Source organism: Hippocampus bargibanti, linkage group LG11, assembly GCF_051943395.1.
Source record: "Hippocampus bargibanti isolate YZ-2025 linkage group LG11, ASM5194339v1, whole genome shotgun sequence".
NCBI lineage: Eukaryota > Metazoa > Chordata > Actinopteri > Syngnathiformes > Syngnathidae > Hippocampus > Hippocampus bargibanti.
In genome coordinates, this window is record NC_142744.1 from 2,204,098 (window position 1) to 2,224,067 (window position 19,970).

At 42.8% G+C, this 19,970-nt stretch overlaps 3 protein-coding genes across 5 annotated transcripts; 2 read left to right on the forward strand and 1 right to left on the reverse strand.

Moving 5' to 3' along the window:
* Positions 1-39: 39 nt before the first annotated feature.
* On the forward strand, positions 40-6,830 carry cdyl (chromodomain Y like). 3 transcript variants are annotated; one of them, XR_016116545.1, is made up of 8 exons: positions 40-253; positions 432-1,110; positions 1,426-1,667; positions 1,739-1,911; positions 3,177-3,387; positions 4,146-4,289; positions 5,416-5,645; positions 5,712-6,830. XR_016116545.1 is itself a non-coding variant. In XM_089009221.1 (7 exons), exons 1-7 carry the CDS (start codon positions 230-232, stop codon positions 5,572-5,574), a joined length of 1,632 nt encoding a protein of 543 aa, XP_088865347.1. In that variant the 5' UTR covers positions 41-229; the 3' UTR covers positions 5,575-6,830. The 3 variants fall into 3 exon arrangements, 2 of the variants coding, with proteins under 2 accessions (XP_088865347.1, XP_088865348.1); XM_089009221.1 differs by having other exon boundaries at positions 41-253; positions 5,416-6,830; XM_089009222.1 differs by having other exon boundaries at positions 41-253; positions 453-1,110; positions 5,416-6,830.
* Positions 6,831-6,833: 3 nt separating this feature from the next.
* rpp40 (ribonuclease P/MRP 40 subunit) lies at positions 6,834-9,546 on the reverse strand. The gene is made up of 8 exons (XM_089009227.1): positions 9,383-9,546; positions 8,975-9,104; positions 8,830-8,898; positions 8,672-8,758; positions 7,655-7,777; positions 7,396-7,576; positions 7,191-7,328; positions 6,834-7,120 (listed from the first exon to the last, which is right to left on the reverse strand). The coding sequence occupies exons 1-8, from the start codon at positions 9,479-9,481 to the stop codon at positions 6,967-6,969; spliced, it is 981 nt and encodes a 326-aa protein (XP_088865353.1). The 5' UTR covers positions 9,482-9,546; the 3' UTR covers positions 6,834-6,966.
* Positions 9,547-10,036: 490 nt separating this feature from the next.
* riok1 (RIO kinase 1 (yeast)) lies at positions 10,037-19,837 on the forward strand. Its single transcript, XM_089008977.1, has 17 exons — positions 10,037-10,333; positions 10,715-10,889; positions 10,974-11,052; positions 12,005-12,074; positions 12,152-12,194; positions 12,272-12,364; positions 13,136-13,248; positions 13,319-13,399; positions 14,857-14,943; positions 15,028-15,165; positions 15,255-15,358; positions 16,716-16,822; positions 16,900-16,965; positions 17,876-17,992; positions 18,076-18,129; positions 19,422-19,550; positions 19,636-19,837. The coding sequence occupies exons 1-17, from the start codon at positions 10,275-10,277 to the stop codon at positions 19,744-19,746; spliced, it is 1,626 nt and encodes a 541-aa protein (XP_088865103.1). The 5' UTR covers positions 10,037-10,274; the 3' UTR covers positions 19,747-19,837.
* Positions 19,838-19,970: the final 133 nt, after the last annotated feature.

Below are 19,970 nucleotides of genomic sequence, written 5' to 3' on the forward strand. Positions count from 1 at the left end.
AAACTTTTCCCATGAACGAAGACTTTTATTCTGAAAGTGGACGTTTCGCACTGACGCTTCCTGGAGACAAAAGGCAAACAACTAGCTAAGAGCTAGCTGAGTTGCCTCCCCAAAAGTGGTCGTCGATACGATTTAAAGGTCCCGACACAGCGGAGCCGCCGGCCGTTCTTCATGCTGGCGACCCGCTGACGTCCCTCCAGAAACTTGTCGGCATTGGTACGCCGTCCCCATGGCAACGGAAGACTTCTACGAGGTGACGCTAACATGCTAACGCGAGCTAACGTGTAACACGGGCCAACTTGAGAAAAGTTGACGAGTCGCCGCGGAATGACGTTTTGTCAACTACATGTCGTGATATGCGTTCGGGCACACGGCGTGGGACACTTGAACTATGTTTTGAAATTATAATATGTTTGTATTTGAACAAAAAGGGGCTGCGTGTTGCCCCACAGGTGGAGCGGATCGTGGACAAGAGGAAGAACCGGAAGGGACGGACGGAGTACCTGGTCCGCTGGCGAGGCTACGGCTGCGAAAGCGACACGTGGGAGCCGGAAGTCAACCTAACGACGTGCATGCCGTATGTACACGACTTCAACCGGCGCCTTAGAGACGCGACCCTTTTACGGTCCACTCGTCGCTACCTGTGCGCCACCCCCACCCACGACAACCCGTGCAGCCCACTTGCCCATGTTGGGCGGCTTCTCCCCATTTCGGACCAGTCGAACTCCTCATTGATGGTCATGCCAGCACCCCCAAAGTTAGTCCTCCCTTCATTGGTGCCCTCAATGCCAACGCCCCTGATAGGACCAGCCCGCCGTAGCTTGGACTTGTCCAAAAGCGGAATCAAGATCCTTGTCCCTAGAAGCCCCATGAACAGCCAACTGGATGCTGGAGAGTCGCCCAGTGAGGCGTCGCCCAGCGAAGCGGCGCCGAGCGAGGCGACTCGCAACACGGATGGCGGCGCACGCGATGCCCACGACGTCCCTCCTGAGGTGGCCCTGGAGCAACCGGCCGGCGTGCAGCTGGCTCCAGGAGAACTGAGAGCCCGTATGGGGATCAGGTCGCGTGTCCACAGCGCCACGCCCGTCACGCAAGGCCTCAATGGATCAGGTAATAATAATAATAATAATAATAATAAATCAGAGTACATAATAAAAATCAATTTCATTTATAAGCGCCTTTCAAAACTCTCAAGGTCACTTTACAGTCACAGGATAAGTTTTTCTTTGTGTGAGCAGCGGCAGCCACACGCGCCAGCGTTCACTCAACCCGGGAGTTTTAATGGTTTCCGATGGGACATTAATTTTTGGGATACACACTTTTCGCCTTACACACTCTGTCTGGGAACCAATTAAGTTCGTAAGCCAAGGTATCACTGTATATGTTTGTATATTCGATCAACTGACCTACTTTGAATCCGCTTAGGCGCTCCAGGGACGACGGAGGACCCCGGCCCGGGCCTGACCACTGCACTTACCGTGACGTCGGGTGCCCCGGTCAAGCGACGTCCGGAGGAGCGCGGCGCGTTCGACAAACGCTTGCGTTTCAGCGTGCGACAGACGGAAAGCGCCTACCGCTACCGCGATATCGTGGTCAAGAAACAAGATGGCTTCACGCACATCCTGCTGTCCACGAAGAGCTCGGAAAACAATACGCTTAACCCCGAGGTCCGCACGCTCTCGCGCGGACCACCGTGGCGTCGTCGCCTTTTTCACATTCGCCGCGGTTGTCGACGCAGGTGATGAAGGAGATCCAGAGCGCCATGGCGACGGCGGCGTCCGACGACAGCAAGTTGGTACTCCTGGGAGCTGTCGGCGGCTTCTTCTGCTGCGGACTGGACTTGGTCCACTTGGTCCGACGCCTCACGGACGACAGGAAGAAGGAAAGCGTCAAGATGGCCGAAACTATCAGGTAAGTAGTTGCACATTTACACAGAGCAACATAAATCTATATGTATTGTATTGTATTGTATTGTATTGTATTGTATTGTATTGTATTGTTCAAGCACAACTGAGTCGCTGGCGTTGCATCTACGAGAAAAGTAAATTCAAACGAAAGCTAGCCTCACGGATGACAGGAGCTAAAGCTAAAAGCCTTAGCTAGCTTTCGTTTAGCTGGCTTTCGTTTAGCTTGATTTCGTTTAGCTTGATTTCGTTTAGCTTGATTTCGTTTAGCTGGATTTCGTTTAGCTGGCTTTCGTTTAGCTTGATTTCGTTTAGCTTGATTTCGTTTAGCTGGCTTTTGTTTAGATGATTTCGTTTAGCTAGCTTTCGTTTAGCTGGCTTTTGTTTAGCTTGCTTTCGTTTAGCTGGCTTTCGTTTAGCTTGCTTTCTTTTAGCTGGCTTTCGTTTAGCTTGATTTCGTTTAGCTTGATTTCGTTTAGCTTGCTTTCGTTTAGCTGGCTTTCGTTGAGCTTGCTTTCTTTTAGCTGGCTTTCTTTTAGCTGGGTTTCGTTTAGCTGGCTTTCGATTAGCTTGCTTTCGTTTAGCTTGATTTCGTTTAGCTGGCTTTCGTTTAGCTAGCTTTCGTTTAGCTGGCTTTTGTTGAGCTAGCTTTCGTCTAGCTGGCTTTCGTTGAGTTGGCTTTCGTTGAGCTGGCTTTCGTTTAGCTGGCTTTCGTTTAGCTAGCTTTCGTTTAGCTTGCTTTCTTTTAGCTGGGTTTCGTTTAGCTAGCTTTCGTTTAGCTTGATTTCGTTTAGCTGGCTTTCGTTTAGCTGGCTTTCGTTTAGCTTGATTTCGTTTAGCTTGATTTCGTTTAGCTGGCTTTCGTTTAGCTGTCTTTCGTTTAGCTAGCTTTCGTTTAACTGGCTTTCGTTTAGCTAGCTTTCCTTTGAATTGCCTCGTGTCATACACTTTGCTCGTATCGAAGCACAAGGCACTTTGTTAGCCGCTGCTGTTACCTAGCAATATGGAAGAGTATATATACAGTATATTTACTTATGCAGCTCGCTACCGATACAGCCGCTAGCTCTGGTCACTAGCGGCTTGCGATCAGAGTTTTTGCCAACTATGATTGGCTAGTGAGTAGCCAATCATAGTTTGCGAAAACTCGTTATTCCATCATTTCCACAAGATGTCCGCTGACTAGCTAACGTTGGAAAGTGTTCAACGTGACATGTTTCCTGACTTTTGGGAGCTAGCCAAATGACGTGAGCACGTGTGTGTGTCTGCCTTCAGGACGTTCGTCAACACCTTCATCCAGTTCCGCAAGCCCATCGTGGCCGCCGTCAACGGCCCGGCGGTGGGCCTGGGCGCCGCCATCTTGCCACTGTGCGACGTAGTGTGGGCCAATGAGAAGGCTTGGTTCCAGACGCCCTACGCCGCGTACGGGCAGACTCCTGACGCCTGCTCCTCCTTTACCTTCCCCCGTATCATGGGCCCCCCTTCGGTTGGTATCCTGCCTTTTTAATAATAATAATATTATTATTAATAATAATAATACATTGCATTTATAAGCGTCTTTCAAAACTCTCAAGTTGACTTTACAGTCACAGGATAGCTTTTTCTGTGGGTGAGCAGCGGCAGCCACACGCGCCACCGTTCACTCAAGCCGGAAGTAACTCAAATAGATAGAAAGCTAGCTATTATATAGCTAATAGCTAGCCAGCTTGATAGCTAGCCACATAGATAGCTCATAGCCACCTAGACAGCTAAAATATAGCCAGCCAGACAGCTAATACATAGCAAATAGATAGCTAGCTAGGTAGCTTTATAGATAGCTAATAGCCAGCTAGATAGCTAAGATTTAGCCAGCGAGATAACCAGTTTGACAGCTAACTATTTGCTATCTGTTATCTGTCTAGCTGGCTATTTATTGGCTATCTAGCTAGCTATTAGCTATCTTTCTGTCTCGCTATCTAGCTGGCTAGCTATTAGTTATATATTAGCTAGCTTCCTATGTATTTGAGTTACTTCCGGGTTGAGTGATCGCTGCCGCGTGTGGCCGCCGCTACTCAACCTAGCTATCTGGTATCGACCTAGCTAGTTATTTGCTATCTGGCTAGCTACCTAGCTACTTGTCTATTTGCTATCTATTACATAAACAAAATATGACCCAAAAAAAGTGTAGTCAAGGGCACAGTTGTGAAATTGTAACTTTTTTTTTTTGCTAGCTCACGCTATACTGACTGTTCATTTTCCTCGCAGGCTAACGAGATGCTCCTGAGTGGCAGGAAGTTGACGGCACAGGAGGCGTGTTCCAAAGGTTTGGTCTCGCAGGTTCTCTGGCCGGGAACCTTCACGCAGGAAGTGATGCTGCGTATTAAAGAACTGGTCACCGTCGACTCTCTCGTGAGTCTATCCGCAAACGCGTGCGCATACGCTGACATTGGATTCGCCTTTATTAATCTCGCAGTGGGGAATTTTACATTTATATCAATAATAATAATCATAATAATAATAATAATACATTTTATTTCAAGCGCCTTTCAAAGCTCTCAAGGGCACAATAATAATAATAATAATACCTTTCAAAACTCTCAAGGAAACTTTACAGTCACCGGCAAGCATAGATACAATAATACATAAAATATAATAAAATAAATTACATTTCACAGCAGCAACGTTATAAAGGGGAAAGGAAGAGGTAGAAAAACAAAATACAGGAGCTACTGTAAAGGCAGCCGCTTTCGCGGCGCCATCTTGAAGTCAAAAGAACAAAAAAAAACAAATAACAAAATATGATAATAATAATATTGAAAGACATAGTCGTTCAATATTAAGCACTTTCTGCACCCTCTTTGATGTATGAAGCAGTTCTAGATGATAGAGGAGGGAATCAAAGCATCATTTTCACCAGTGGATCGGGGACGTCATGGTGAAATGTGCAAGTCTCCTACAAGCTAAATGTTGAAAGCAAACATGAAGCATGTATCAAACATTGACGAAACGAGATTGTCTCACGTCTCCTATCCCACGTAAATCCACTTCAATTCCAAGCCGCGACACAGTTCCTCATACGTATCGGCGCTCTACGCTGACGCTCCTTTCTTCTCATCGCTTTGACATGTTGCTTTTTTGTAGAACAGTCGTTTTTTGCTGCAGGCTACATTTTAGTTACGGTTGCCTCTCGGGGGGCCATATTGAATTTGGGGAAACCATTAGAATGTTTCACCCCCTCCACATATTACATTACATTACATATTACAAAAAATACTTAATTTTATTTTACATGGGAAAATTTGCAATTTTGCTTTGGACTTCAGCAAGCAAAATTGCACTTAGCATGCTTGATTTGCTTTCGCGGGCCGAATAAAATGATGTCGTGGGCCAGATTTGGCCCCCGTGCCTTGACTTGGACACCTGTGTGTTAGACTAATGACGTTTTCGCAAATATTTCTTACTTCAATAAAAGCTTATCAAGCGCATGCAGATCCCCACAGAATTTTAACCTGTCTTGTTTTTCTATGCATCTCAGGTCTTACGGGAATCCAAAGCCTTGATGAGGAACTCCAGCCGAAGTTCTCTGGAGCAAACCAACGAGCGCGAGTGCGAAGCCTTAAAAAGAATTTGGAGCTCATCCCAAGGAACCGACGCCATCTTGCAGCACCTGCATAGAAGCAAAGAGCTCTACTAGGACCTGTACCTCGAACCTCTTTGTGCTTCTATGACTGGATTGGACGAAATCTTTTTACGTGCAAATGGAAAGTAAGTTATGAGTCATATTTGCTTGAGGCTAAACGATCTGCTCACCTGAACTTTCCCCCCCGACAGGGAGTCCGACTCCATGTTTGGACGTGTCTTAGTTGATTATGAAACTAAGAGGACATTTTCTAACAATACGAAGGACATATTTGTACCTTTTTCTATATTGCTATATAAACAGGGATAAGAAGCGAAACGTCCGACACCTTGAAAAAAAGTACAGATGACGGCTGAAGAAACCTTTTCATCGATAAACAGGGAGAAGAGTATCGGCAGTACTCATGTTTCAATTTACATCAGATGATGCCCAAAAAGGTGAAATGAATACAGTGATACGTCGGTTTACGAACCCCTTGGCTTACGAACGTTACATTTATGAAAATTTTACCTTGGCATACAAACTTTTTTCAGGATACACGCGGAGCTGCCTCAATGAGTGATGTCGTTCTTCTAATAACAAAATGGCAGCCGACTGTTTTTGTCCTCTATTCCCCGCCCCAGTCTCCGTTTAAAGCACGTGATTTGTCAAGAACGCAGCAGTGAGGGGAGGTGGTTTAAACATTAGAGACAGGCAGACGACGGTGAGGGAGTTTCAACTTTGATACTTCAAAGGCAGAGTGTAGACTGCAAGGTTAAAATATCCCATCAATCAGGCTCCACAAATAACCCGCACAAGCCAGCTGTACACTCCTCATCAAGTGTTTAATGCTGATGAACTCCACTCCATTCCATCAAGCCATCAATGACCATCACAAAGGTAAATAAAACCACTTTATTATACAGTACAGTTCATTTCTTTAATTATAATACCATAGCACATTTATTATACATAAAATAAGGTATATTTTGTGTAGTTTTAAGGCTTAGGAAATTAGAAAGTAGAAAATTATGTTTTATGGGGATCTGGGAACGGATTATTCTCATTTTAATGGTTTCCTATGGGAAATTATTTTTTGGGATACATACTTTTCGCCTTACACACTGTCTGGGAACCAATTAAGTTCATAAGCTAAGGTATCACTGTATCCTATTTTTTTGGCGTAATTACCTGTATTTTCCACAAGATGGCATCATGGAACAAATGAGGTCTCATGAAGCTTCGTGAGGCCTCATTTTACCATCACTAGGCTTTAAATCGGCTCACCTCCACCTTTTGTAAAAAAAAAAAATAAATGACCATTGACAACACGCCTTTATAAAACCAAAGTCCATTTATTTACCAAAATAAAAGATGCCCTGTACCAAAGTCAATCCACCCCATCAAAAAATGACTTTTGTAACTGAGGAAAAACTGCAATATTTTCCAAAAAAGACGTCGGTGTGGTCAGGTGGCAGGCGTGGCCAAGTGCAGCGAGTAACTCTGGTCAGGGAAAAGTAGCAGCGTGTAAAAGTGTCGCTCGTGCACGTGCAGATTGTCCCTAAAGCCATAAACCGTCATGGCCGCCCAGGGTGGCGAAAGGGGACGCTCCAGAAACTGGCTGTAATATAAACAAGGAAAGGTGAATGATTGGCGGTCCAAAAACCCACTGGAGGACTTTCTTAGCTTACCTGAGCTGGTTGACCAGCGTCAAAATGTTCTGGGGAAGCAACAGACCGCGCACCTCAAGAAGAAACGAGCTCTGACAAGATTGGGTGGACAGATGAGGGCACGCCAAGGAAGACAGGAAGTCATCAGCGGGGTTGTCGCTGGAAACGACAAAATGGCAGGTCAATGGAATCACCTAACAAAAGAGCGCTGGCCACGCCCCCTCACCAGCTGATGTCTGCTTGGATGGCCCCGAGCCACTCCAGGAGGTCAAAGGGGTCATAGGAGCGCAGGTCACAAGTCAGGGGGTCGGGACGGCTTAAATGGGTCAGGAGGCGACGGCTGACCTCGGGTGTGTGCCGTGACCACTTGTACTTTGATAGTAGCGGCTGCAGCGCCTCCGGATTTCCTGCGCACATCAACTAGCGTGGCAAAAATGCGCGTTGGCTTGTCAAATATGCATGATGCTAACGTGACAGGAAGTCACCTGAAGCAGGCGCCAACAAAAATTCCATCTTCAACGGGAGGCGTGTGGTCAGACCGCTTAATAGACGCTGGTAGCCCGGCCTGCCGGGAGCCATGCTTTTGTCATTCAAATCCACGCTGACCACTGCGAAGAATTCAAATATTAGCATGCTAGGCTAACACTCACAAATTTCCACAACGAATGCGTTCAAGCCACCATGATCTGAGTTACTTCCGCGTTGAGTGAAGGCCTCACTAGCTATCTATTAGCTGTGTATTAGCTAGCTAGCTTTCTGTCTGAGTTACTTCTGGGTTGAGTGAAGATCTAGCTAGCTATCTGTTAGCTATCTATTAGCTAGCTAGCTTTCTACCTGAGTTACTTAGCTATCTACTAGCTAGCTCTCCTTCTATCTGAGTTACTTCCGGGATGAGTGAAGACCTAGCTCGCTATCTGTTAGCTATCTATTAGCTAGCTAGCTTTCTATCTGAGTTACTTAGCTATCTATAAGCTGTCTATTAGCTAGCTAGATTTCTATCTGAGTTACTTCCGGGTTGAGTAAAGGCCTAGCGAGCTATCTGTTCGCTATCTATTACCTAGCTCGCTTTCTATCCATGTTACTTAGCTATCTATTAGCTGTCTATGAGCTAGCTAGCTTTCTATCTCAGTTACTTCTGGGTTGAGTGACAGCCTAACTAGCTATCTGTTAGCTAGCTAGCTTTCTATCTGAGTTAGTTAGCTGTCTATTAGATAGCCAGCTTTCTATCTGAGTTACTTCCAGGTTGAGTGAAGGCCTAGCTAGCTATCTATTAGCTAGATAGCGTTCTATCTGAGTTACTTTGCTGTGTATTAGCTAGCTAGCTTTCTATCTGAGTTACTTCCAGGTTGAGTGAAGACCTAGCTAGCTATCTGTTAGCTAGCTAGCTTTCTATTTGAGTTACTTCCGGGTTGAGTGAAGACCTAGCTATCTATTTTGAAAGGCGCTTAGAAATTAAATGTATTATTATTATTATGCTGATACTCTGGAGAAGCGCTACACACCGTATCGGCTGGACTTTGGTTTACACGCTTTTCCTTCCATGCCCAACACCTCATAGGAGTCTTTGTCCAGCGACAGACACAAATGTCCTACAAATACACACAAGTCAGCCATGTTTACCACAAATCTCCACATAACCATATTCCTGAACTCTTATTACCATTTGCTTTGATGAAAGCACAGTTGTCTTCCTCAATGCGAGTTTTGTAGGACAAGCCGCACACGCTTCCTGAATTAACCGCACACATGTCAATAAGACGTGAATCTGGTCATGTGACATGAGATGACACGTGACAAGCGCATACCACGGCCGAGGTGTTTGTCCAGAAGTTCATAGAGAGGAAGATTCCGGACCAGGTAGAAATTTTGGAAACTTCTTAACGTTGCGTCGAGTTCAGAAGGAGCACAGCCGCAATCCGGGAGGAGAACAGTCGCCTGCACAAATACATAAATAACACTTGACCGGCGCGCAAGCAATCCGGAAACGCTGTTTATTTTTTGGGGAGTCGTCATGGCTGCAACGCAGAAAGTAACTGCTAATTCAATACACAACAAAATTGTGATGTCATGTGTTATTTTAGAACGCATGGAAAGCTTTGACGTGAGAGGATCTTGACTCGTCGTGTGCTCTTATTTTAAGATAGATACTTTTTAGAAAGATGCAGTTTCTCGTGCAACAGCAAACCCACGTGACAAACGAGTTAGCTTCAAACCTTGTAGTTGAACGGCAACTGCTTCAAATGCGCGCTCAGTCTGTTTTTGGGGTGTCGCAGAGAAGACGATTCGCAGTGAAGTAAGGTTTTGTTGCTCATCTTAATTTAAACCACGTTTGGGCCGCTCAAACGTGAACGAATAACAACCGGAAGTCCAGCCCTACGCCATTTCCTGTTGCTCTTTCGTTTTTGTTATTGTCATTCGTGGTGTGTTTCGTTTTTTAGTATACATTTTCATTTGAAATAACCACCCATGATTGAAGTCTCTTTATTACAAACAACACAAGGGTTTTGCTGCTCATATTAACTTAAATCGGGAACCAATAACAACCGGAAGTCCAGCCCCACGCCATTTCCTGTTGCTCTTCTTTCGTTTTTGTTATTGCTGTCTTAAGTGGTGTGTTTCGTTTTCTTTTTTTATTTAAAGTATTTATTTGAAATAACCACTTACGATTGATGTTTATTTATTACAAATAACACAAGGGCTTTGCTGCTCATCTTAACGTCAACCATGTTTAGGCCACTTAAAAGGGAAATAATAACAACCGGAAGTCCAGCGCCACACAATTTCCTGTTCCTCCCCCTATTACGTTTTTATTCTTGTCATTAGTGGCGTGTTTCGTTTGTTTTGTTTCAAATATTTCTCCGAAATAACAATCCACGATTGACGTTTCTTTATCATAAACAACACATTGGAAACGTACACCTCCTGTCCAACAGGGGGCGATCTTGAGCAATGACGATGCCATGTCTTTCTCGGGGGTCGTCGTCACGTGATCATACCCGGAAGTTAATCGCACACGAGGCTGCTGTGATCACAACAGGAAATATTAACACAAAAAGTAACTTTTCTGATCCATCGATAACATCACGTTAATTAGTTTGACGTCATATGGCGCTGGTGGTCGACACTGTACCTGGACAGTTTGATGACGCAGAGGACGAGAACAGGTAATGACGCACGACTGTTTTGTTTTGCCTTCACGCTTGGTGTTTTTGATCGGTTTGTTCAAACTGCGCTTTGCTTTGATAAATAATTTTGTCGTCACACTTAATGACTTCAAGTTATTCTGGTTGGGTAAAGTGTGTAACAAATGTTACCGACCATTCTGTTTATTTTCGGCGTGTGTCTACACAGCTATTTGACTAAATATAATATATTATTGTAGATTAGTCATGTTCTGACCATGACACGGAACTTTCTTGTTTTTACTAATTAACAGCATTATTGTGAATAATAATAAATTTCATGGACATATGATGACTTTTTTGGTGCCTCCTTATTTTTCCCCAATAACAACAATGTCTTTTTGGTCACATGCTACACTCCAGCCAATCCCAAGCCTTTGACGTCCCGCGAGATGTCAAGCAAGTCGGCCATAAGCAAAATGATGATGATGATGACGACGACGATGAATATGAAGATGATGACGATGATGATGCATGGGCTTGGTCCGCCACAGGAGGCGATCTGACCAAACGATACAACCGGAGTATGGTTGGTCAGGTGAGATAATTGATATCCGTGTGTTGATGGATGGTGATGATTGACAGTTGGCACTCATGCTATATTTATTTTTTTCCCCACTAGGCGAACAAACAGCATTTGTCCAATTCGGTGCCTACCCCTGACAGGTCGCTGAGAAGATTTGAGCACAAGATCAACTTGGGTAAGCTATCCATTAGCCAGCTAGCTAGCTATTAGCTGTCTAGCTGACTGTAAGCTGTCTGTCTGGCTAGCTGTTGGCTATCTGGAGATCTACTATTTATTTGCTATCCATTAGCTAGCTATTAGGTCGCCGGCACGATTTGTTATCGATTAGCTATCTAGCTGGCTACCTAGCTAACTAGCTAATTTGCTATCTATTAGCTATCTAGCTGGCTATCTATCAGCTATCTAGCTCGCTATCCATTAGCTAGCTAGCTTTCTATCTATTGCTTCTGGGTTGAGTGACTACTGGCGCGTGTGTCTGCCGCCGCTCACCCACAGAAAAACTGATCCTGTGACTGTAAAGTGACCTTGAGAGTTTTGAAAGGCGCTTCGAAATTAAATGGATTTTTGTTATTATTATTATTAGCTGTCTAGCTGACTGTAAGCTGTCTGGCAGGCTAGCTGTTGGCTATCTGGAGAGCTACTATTTATTTGCTATCCATTAGCTAGCTGGCTAGCTATTAGCTGTCTAGCTGACTGTAAACTGTCTGGCTGGCTAGCTGTTAGCTATCTGACTATATTTGCTATTTATTTGCTATCCATTAGCTCGGTCGCTGGCTATTAGCTGTCTAGCTGATTGTAAGCTGTGTGTATTAGCTAGCTAGCTAGCTTTCTATCTATTTGAGTAACCTCGAGGGTGAGTGAATGATGGCGCGTGTTGCTGCCGCTGCTCACCGACAGAAAAGAATGATCCTGTGACTGTAAAGTGACCTTGAGAGTTTTGAAAGGCGCTTAGAAATCAAATGTATTATTATTATTATTATTATTATTATTATTATTATTATTATTATTATTATTATTATTATTATTAGTAGTAGTAGTAGTAGTAGTAGTAGTATTATTACTCACACGGGAAGTCGCAATTGCGGCGTGGAACCTTTCCTTTCACCCACACGTTTCTTTATTTGCAGAAAAACTCAATTTTGCAGACTCTGTAATCAACAAAGTGACAACGATGCAGAAGCAGAAGGATGCAGATACGTATGTCAACATGACGTGCATTTGTATTGTTTAACCTTGATTGAATATGTTTGTTTTTATACGTTGACCGGTCGCAGGTACCGCGTGAAGGACAAATCGGACCGGGCTACCGTGGAACAGGTACCGATGACCGTCCAGATTCTTTTCTTGAGAAAAATCAAACATTGGATCGGCGCATGACCGATTTTGTCGCGCAGGTTTTAGATCCGAGAACACGAATGATCCTCTTCAAGATGTTGACTCGTGGGATCATCTCGGAAATCAACGGTTGCATCAGCACCGGGAAAGAAGTGAGCGATTTATTGCCAGTATATGCAAATTTGAATTCTGCCCAAGGTCAGATCTCCTTCCCAATCACCACCATCCATAAACCAACAGAACTTAGACATTTTAATGGGTGGCCTTTCCATGAACCCGATAGATTTGTAACCTGGCTAATTAGCTCTTCCTGTGCAGGAGTTTACCAAATTCTAAATTCCGCCCAAGGTCAGATCTCCTTCCCAAGCACCGACATCCATAAACCAACAGAACGTAGACTATCTAGCTAGCTATCTAGCTAGCTAGATAGCTAGCAATCTATTAGCTGTAATATAATAATACATATGATAGCTAGCTAGCTGGCTATCGAGCTAGCTATTTATTAGCTATCTAGCTACCCATATAGTTGGCTATCTATTAGCTAGCTAGCTTTCTATCTATTTGAGTTACTTCCGGGTTGAGTGAACGCTGGCGCGTGTGGCTGCCGCTGCTCATCCACAGAAAAACTTATCTTGTGACTGCAAAGTGACCTTGGGAGTTTTGAAAGGCGCTCAAAAATAAAATGTATTATTATTATTATTATTATTATTATTATCTCCTTCCCAAGCACCAACATCCATAAACTAACAGAACTTGGACATTTCAATGGGGTGTCCTTTCAATGAACCGATAGATTTATAACCCCAGATTTTCCTAGCTTCCATTGTGGGCCTTGTGTTCGGCCGACTAAGCATAGCACAGCATGAAACTTTAAAATATGCTCACTTCTATTCTGTCCATTCTCATTGCGATCGTCCCGCTAGGCTAACGTCTACCACGCCGGCACAGCTAGCGGCGACAGCCGAGCTATCAAAATCTACAAGACGTCCATCCTGCACTTCAAGGACCGGGATAAATACGTCAGCGGCGAATTTAGGTGGCGCGCCGTCCGTTGCTAGCGCTCAGATCGGGTTGAACTGCTTTGACTGAAAGCTTTCGCCCCGCAGGTTCCGTCACGGTTACTGCAAAGGCAACCCCAGGAAGATGGTGCGAACGTGGGCCGAGAAGGAGATGAGGAACCTGATCAGGTGACGGCTTTTCTTAAAGGACAACCGACACCGTTTTTTGTTTTGTTTCCTAACTGACATCAGAAAAACGTTTTATAGCATCTAAATAACCCAAAACACGCAGGCTGATATTTTTAGTCAAATGCAAAAACTTCTGAAAGTCCCGCCCCCTTATTTGTGATGTCACTTTTGGTCACAAACTGCCTTGCTCCAGAATCAAAACAATGACTTCAAGAGAGTTCAGATTCGGAGAAGATGCTTTCTTGTTACTCATCCAGTTATGAATATGATTCAAATAGTTCTGAAGAGGAAAGCATACATGTTTGCAATTGATTAAAGAAGTACTTCCTGTATCATTTTGAGGCGTCTGGACTCCAATGTTGCGTCCCGGAAAATGCACAAGATGGCGCCCAAGCTCCGTTGCAAATGGGCTGATTTGCCCGCTGGGAATTTGTGTCAACTAGTATCAAATAGTGGTGCAACACACAACGATTCACCATCGCGTTATTTAGCCGCCATCTGTACTTCTTTGAAGGTGTCGGACGTTTCACTTCTTATCCAAGAGGCTTCGTCAGCGAACTAAAATCTTTTGCTGGTAGTTTCGTCCCTATATATATATATATATATATATATATATATATATATATATATATATATATATATATATATATATATATATATATATATCCCTACTGTCCAGATTTGGTGGTGCCTGACTGCTATGATTGGTCCCTATGTATATATATCCCTATATATATATATATATATATATATATATATATATATATCCCTACTGTCCAGATTTGGTGGTGCCTGACTGCTATGATTGGTCCCTCGGGGGAGCAGAGGACTACTCCCTGCGGCTACATGGTGTTACTTACTTACTTTGTGTTATTGTCCTGAGTCATCAATTGTGTTCTGTTTAGCTGGGTTGATAGCTTTTTTGCATCAAGTGTACAGATGGCTTGTGCGGGTTATTTGTGGAGCCTGATTGATGAGATATTTTAACCTTGCAGTCTACACTCTGCTTTTGGACTATCAAAGTTGAAACGAATGCAAATTTCACTGTTTACTATCCATTTTCTCACTCTCTCTTTGTCGTCTGCCTGTCTCTTTAATGTTTAAACCACCTCCCCTCATTGCTGCGCTCTTGACCAATCACGTGGATTTAACCGAAGACTGGGGGCGGGGAATAGAGGACAAAAACAGTCGGCTGCCATTTTCTTGTTAGGAGAACGGGCTCGTTTGCGAACGACACATCGCTCAGTATGGCGCTCCGGGTGTATCCCGAAAAATAGTTCGTATGCCAAGGTAAAATTTTCCAAAATTTAAGGTTCGTAAACCGAAAAATTCGTAAATTTTTGTAAAATGCGCTCAGTAGAAGACATTTGAAGTGATTTTACAAATGATGGACGCAACTTGTCGGAAGGTGTGAGTTGTCCTTTAATCGTCCGCTAACCAATCCCAAACGCTCTCAGATTGCAGACGGCCGGAATCCCCAGTCCGGAACCGCTGCTGCTACGTAGCCACGTGTTGCTAATGAGCTTCATCGGCAAAGACGACACGTGAGGCTCGCGGCGGATTTTTTTTTTTTTTTTTCCGACAAAACGTGTCACCACTCTCATGTCCGTCCGCCTTCGTCGCTGCAGGCCCGCCCCCTTGCTGAAGAATGCCGTCCTGTCCGAATCGAAGGCCCGCGAGCTCTACCTGGAGGTGGTTCACAACATGCGGAAAATGTTCCAGCAGGCCCGATTGGTTCACGCCGACCTCAGCGAGTTCAACATGTTGTAAGGACGGCGAGAAAGGGGGCGGAGACGTTTTGATGGATGAGCTTTTGTTTTGAAATTTTTTTTTTTTTTACCCGTTTTGGCTTCAGATATCAGCACGGCCAAGTTTACATCATCGACGTGTCGCAGTCGGTGGAACACGATCACCCGCACGCGCTCGACTTCTTACGGAAAGACTGCAGCAATGTTAATGGTAAGTGGGAGGGGCTTCCTCCACTGAAATCTGAGGGGAAAAGGTGGTGGGCAGGGTGCGGAGGGTCCAGTAAGATTTTTCAGCGTCCTTGCCTTGCAGTGTCCTAAGACTGCAGCAATGTTAATGCTGTCTGTTAGCTATCTAACTAACTAGCTGGCTAGCTAGCTAGCTATTTTCTGTCTATTAGCTATGTAACTAACTAGCTGGCTAGCTATCTATTTTCTGTCTAATAGCTATCTGACTAATTAGCTGGTTTTTTGGGTAGCTGTCTATTCGCTATCTGTCTAGTTAGCTATCTAGATAGCTAGATATTAACTAGCTATTAGCTAGCTAGCTTCCGGGTTGAGTAAACGCTGGCGCGTGTGGCCGTCGCTGCTCACCCACAGAAAAAAACTCCCGTGACTGTAAAGTGACCTTTTGAAAAGGGCTTAGAAATGGAATGTACTATTCATATTATTAATGGTGAGTGGGCGGGGCTTCCTCCACTGAAATCTGAAGGGAGAAGCTGGAAAAGGTGGTGGGCATGGTGCGGAAGGTCCAGTAGGATTTTTTTTCCGTACCCATGTCTTGGTTTTTGCAGTGTCCAAAAACTGCAGCAATGTTAATGGTGAGTGGATGGGCCTTCCTCCACTTGGCTCCCCTGAAATCTGAAGCTGGAAAAGGTGGTGGGCAGGATGCACATGGTCCAGTGGGATTTTTCCACACCCTTATCTTGGTTATTGCAGTGTCCAAAGACTTCAATAATGTTAAGGGTGAGTGGGCGGGGCTTCCTCCACAAATCTGAAGGATGAAGCTGGAAAAGGTGGTGGGCAGGGTGCGTAGGGTCCAGTAGGATTTTCCGGGTCCATGTCTTGGTTCTTGCAGTGTCTAAATAATGAAGTAATGTTAATGGTGAGTGAGTGTGACTTCCTGCACTGAAATCTGAAGGGAAAAGGTAGTGGGCAGGTTGCAGAAGGTCCAATTGGATTTTTCCGTGCCCATGTCTTGGTTCTTGCAGTGTCCAACGACTGCAGCAATATTAATGGTGAGTGGGTGGGGCTTCCTCCACTGGGCTACCCCAAAATCTGAGGGGAGGAGAAGCTGGAAAAGGTGGTGGGCAGGGTGCGGAGGGTCCAGTAGGATTTTTCCCGTGCCCTGGTCTTGGTTCTTGCAGTGTGCAAGTCCTCGAGAGTGCTCAGGACGTTTCCAATTTTTTTTAACGCCGTCCTAACTGTCCGTTGAAGTCGGATTTTGTCAATCGGAACCAAATCGTGATGGAAGAACACATGATTGATTCGATGACAGCAGTGTCGCAGCGCCTCCTGTGGCAGGAAATTGTTGCAAAAAGTTTGGGACCAAACACTTGACTGTATTTCAGAGTTTTTCGGGAAGCGCGGCGTGGCGGTGATGACCGTCCGGGAGCTTTTTGACTTCATCACTGATCTGTCAATCACCTGTCACAACATGGACCAGTATTTAGAGAAGGTGCGTAACCGGAACACCGTCACTGAGCTCTGATGACGTTTAAACCGCCTGACCGCCTTTTCCATCGTTGCAAACAGATGATGGTCATCGCGGCCGAGCGGACATCGGCCGAGCGCTCCGATCAGGACCGCGTGGACGAGGAGGTGATTTGTTATTGAGTTTTTTTGTTGTTGTTGTTTTGACTTCAAGATGGCGCCGCGAGAGTGGCTGCCTTTGCATTTCCAGCAGCTCTTGTATTTTATTTTTCTACTTCTTCTTTTCCTTTCGTCTTCCTTTCATCACTTTGCTGCTGTATAATGTAAATTTCTCCACTGCGGGACGAATAAAGGTACAGTAATATCTGTTTATGAGCCCCTTGGCTTACGAACGTTTTGGTTTACGAACGTTAAATTTATGACAATTTTAGAGACGACAGAGAGTGAGAAAAAGGATAGAAAACAGTGAAATTTTCACTTGTTTTTTCAACTTTTCATAGTGTAGACTGCAAGGTTAAAATATCCCATCAATCACTCCACTAATAACCCGCACAAGCCATCTGTACACTTGATGCAAAAAGATATCAACACAGTTAACAGAACACAATTGATGAGGAACAAGGTAAAATTATCGCAGAGAAAGCACCCGCAAGGGATCATTCCTCAAGATGGTGAAAGAAGAAGGCTACGTTCAAAGATGAAGGCTACGTTCCGCATCAAGTGTTTAATGCTGATGAAAGCGGCCACTCCATTCCATCAAGCCATCAACGACCATCACAAGGGTAAATAAAACCACTTTATTATACCGTACTGTTTTTTTTTCTTTAATTATAATGCCATATCACATTTATTATACATAGAATAAGTTATATTTGTAACAATGTTGTGTAGTTTTATGGCTTAGGAAATTAGAAAGCAGGAAATTATGTTTTATGGGCACCTGGGAACGGATTATTCTCATTTTAATGGTTTCCTATGGGAAATGAATTTTTGGGATAAACACTTTTCGCCTTACACATTCTGTCTGGAACCAAATAAGTTCATAAACCAAGGTATCCCTGTAAATCCAATCCATCAGGTGTTCAAGAAGGCTTACATCCCACGAACGCTGACCGAGGTCAGCCACTACGAGCGAGACTTTGACCTGGTCAAGATGAGGGAGGAGGAAACGGCCGCTAGCCAGCAACACGACAACGTGAGTAGAGCCGGGCGGCCGGCGACGCCTCCCATCTTCACTTTTGGTCATCAAAATCGTACTTTCTCATCCTGGCTCTTCAGGTTCTTTATCAGACGCTGACGGGACTGAAGAAGGATCTTTCTGGCGTTCAGATGGTAGGATGACGTTTCACTCAAAATGCCACAAAACCCACCTGTTTAAACTGACATTCATGGTCTAGTTTAATCTGCTATTTTATTATTTATCATTTTAGTCATAGTTTTATTGTTCTATGTACTGTTGTTTTAAAAACCGATCCTGTGACTGTAAAGTGACCTTGAGAGTTTTGAAAGGCGCTTAGAAATGAAATGTATTATTATTATTATTATTATTATTATTATTATTATTATTATTATTATTGTAAAGTGTCCTTGGGTGTTCAGAAAGGTGCTTGTAAATTAAATTATTTATTGTATCATTATTATTATTATTTTTTATGTTATTATTTTATTATTCTATTGTATTATTTAGGTATTTTATTATTTCAGTATTTACTTTTTTTATTATTGTATTATTTTATTATTATTATTATTATTATTATTATTATTATTATTATTGTAAAGTGTCCTTGGGTGTTCAGAAAGGCGCTTGTAAATTTAATTATTTATTGTATCATATTATTATTATTTGTAATTATTTTATTATGTTATTATTTTATTATTCTATTCTATTATTTTATTATTTAGGTATTTCAGTATTTTATTATTTTAGTATTATATATTTTTTTTAATTATTATTATTATTATTGTTGTAAAGTGTCCTTGGGTGTTCAGAAAGGCGCTTGTAAATTAAATTATTTATTATTATTATTATTATTTTATTATCAGAATCAGAATCATCTTTATTGCCAAGTATGTAGAACACACAAGGAATTATGTTATGTTATTATTTTATTCTATTATTTAGGTATTTCACTATTTTATTATTTAATTATTTTATTTTATTGTGTTATTTTATTATTCTATTATTTTGGTATTTCAGTATTTTTTTCAGTATTCAGTATTACAACATTATTTTATTATTCTATTATTGTATTATTTAGGTATTTCACTATTTTAGTATTTTATTGTTTTAGTATTTTAGTATTTAATTGTTTTATTTTTGTATTTTTGTATTATTGTATTATTTTATTTTCTTTTATTATTTTATTTTATTATAAAGTGTCCTTGGGTGTTTATAAAGGCGCTTGTAAATTAAATTATTTATTATATATATATTTTTTTAAATTATTTTATTATGTTATGTTATTATGTTATTATTTTATTATTCTATTATTTAGGTATTTCACTATTTTATTATTTGATTATTTTATTTTATTTAATTGTGTTATTTTATTATTCTATTATTTTGGTATTTCAGTATTTAATTATTTTATCATTTTATTATTAACAACAAATCGGTCCCGCAGGTTCCGGCTCTGCTGGAGGACGACGGGTCTTCTTCTTTGTCGGAGGAGGAAGATGAAGAAGATGAAGACGACGACGACGACGCCACTCAGTCGCCACCTGGAGACAATACAGACGTTTTGGACAAAAAGGTGATTTAATTTTTATTTTTTTTTGCGACTTGACCACGATGGACGTATTAGAGCAAATGAGCAAACGGGCTGATTTTGGTTTCAGGAGAAGAAGAAGCTTGTGAAGGAAGCTCAGAGAGAAAAAAGGAAATCCAAAGTACCAAAACACGTCAAGAAGAGGAAGGAGAAAGTGGCGAAAACCAAGAAGGGACGATGAACGTAGACCTTTAATGGCCAATGGCTGCTGCCATTCGTTCTTCCCAAAAAAAAAAAAAAAAAGTCCTTCATTAAATGAATTTTAAAACATCCGCATTGTTCGTTTGTGTGTCCTAAGCAACCTGGAAATCTAATCGTGCGAATGAGCCAATCGCAGTGTTTGTTGAGTGATAGAAGGTCACGTTCCTCCGTCATGACCTCCGACATTTTGGTTGACATTAGGAG

Coding starts and splice junctions, on each gene's coding strand:
- cdyl (XM_089009221.1), top strand. CDS start 230: ATGGCAACGGAAGACTTCTACGAG. Junction 1,111..1,425: donor GCAAGGCCTCAATGGATCAG/GTAATAATAATA, acceptor GAATCCGCTTAG/GCGCTCCAGGGACGACGGAG. Junction 1,912..3,176: donor AAGATGGCCGAAACTATCAG/GTAAGTAGTTGC, acceptor GTCTGCCTTCAG/GACGTTCGTCAACACCTTCA.
- rpp40 (XM_089009227.1), bottom strand. CDS start 9,481: ATGAGCAACAAAACCTTACTTCACTGCGAATCGTCTTCTCTGCGACAC. Junction 8,759..8,829: donor TGCTTTCATCAAAGCAAATG/GTAATAAGAGTT, acceptor GTGTATTTGTAG/GACATTTGTGTCTGTCGCTG. Junction 7,577..7,654: donor TTTGTTGGCGCCTGCTTCAG/GTGACTTCCTGT, acceptor TGATGTGCGCAG/GAAATCCGGAGGCGCTGCAG.
- riok1 (XM_089008977.1), top strand. CDS start 10,275: ATGGCGCTGGTGGTCGACACTGTACCTGGACAGTTTGATGACGCAGAG. Junction 14,944..15,027: donor TTCATCGGCAAAGACGACAC/GTGAGGCTCGCG, acceptor TCGTCGCTGCAG/GCCCGCCCCCTTGCTGAAGA. Junction 15,359..16,715: donor AGACTGCAGCAATGTTAATG/GTAAGTGGGAGG, acceptor ACTGTATTTCAG/AGTTTTTCGGGAAGCGCGGC.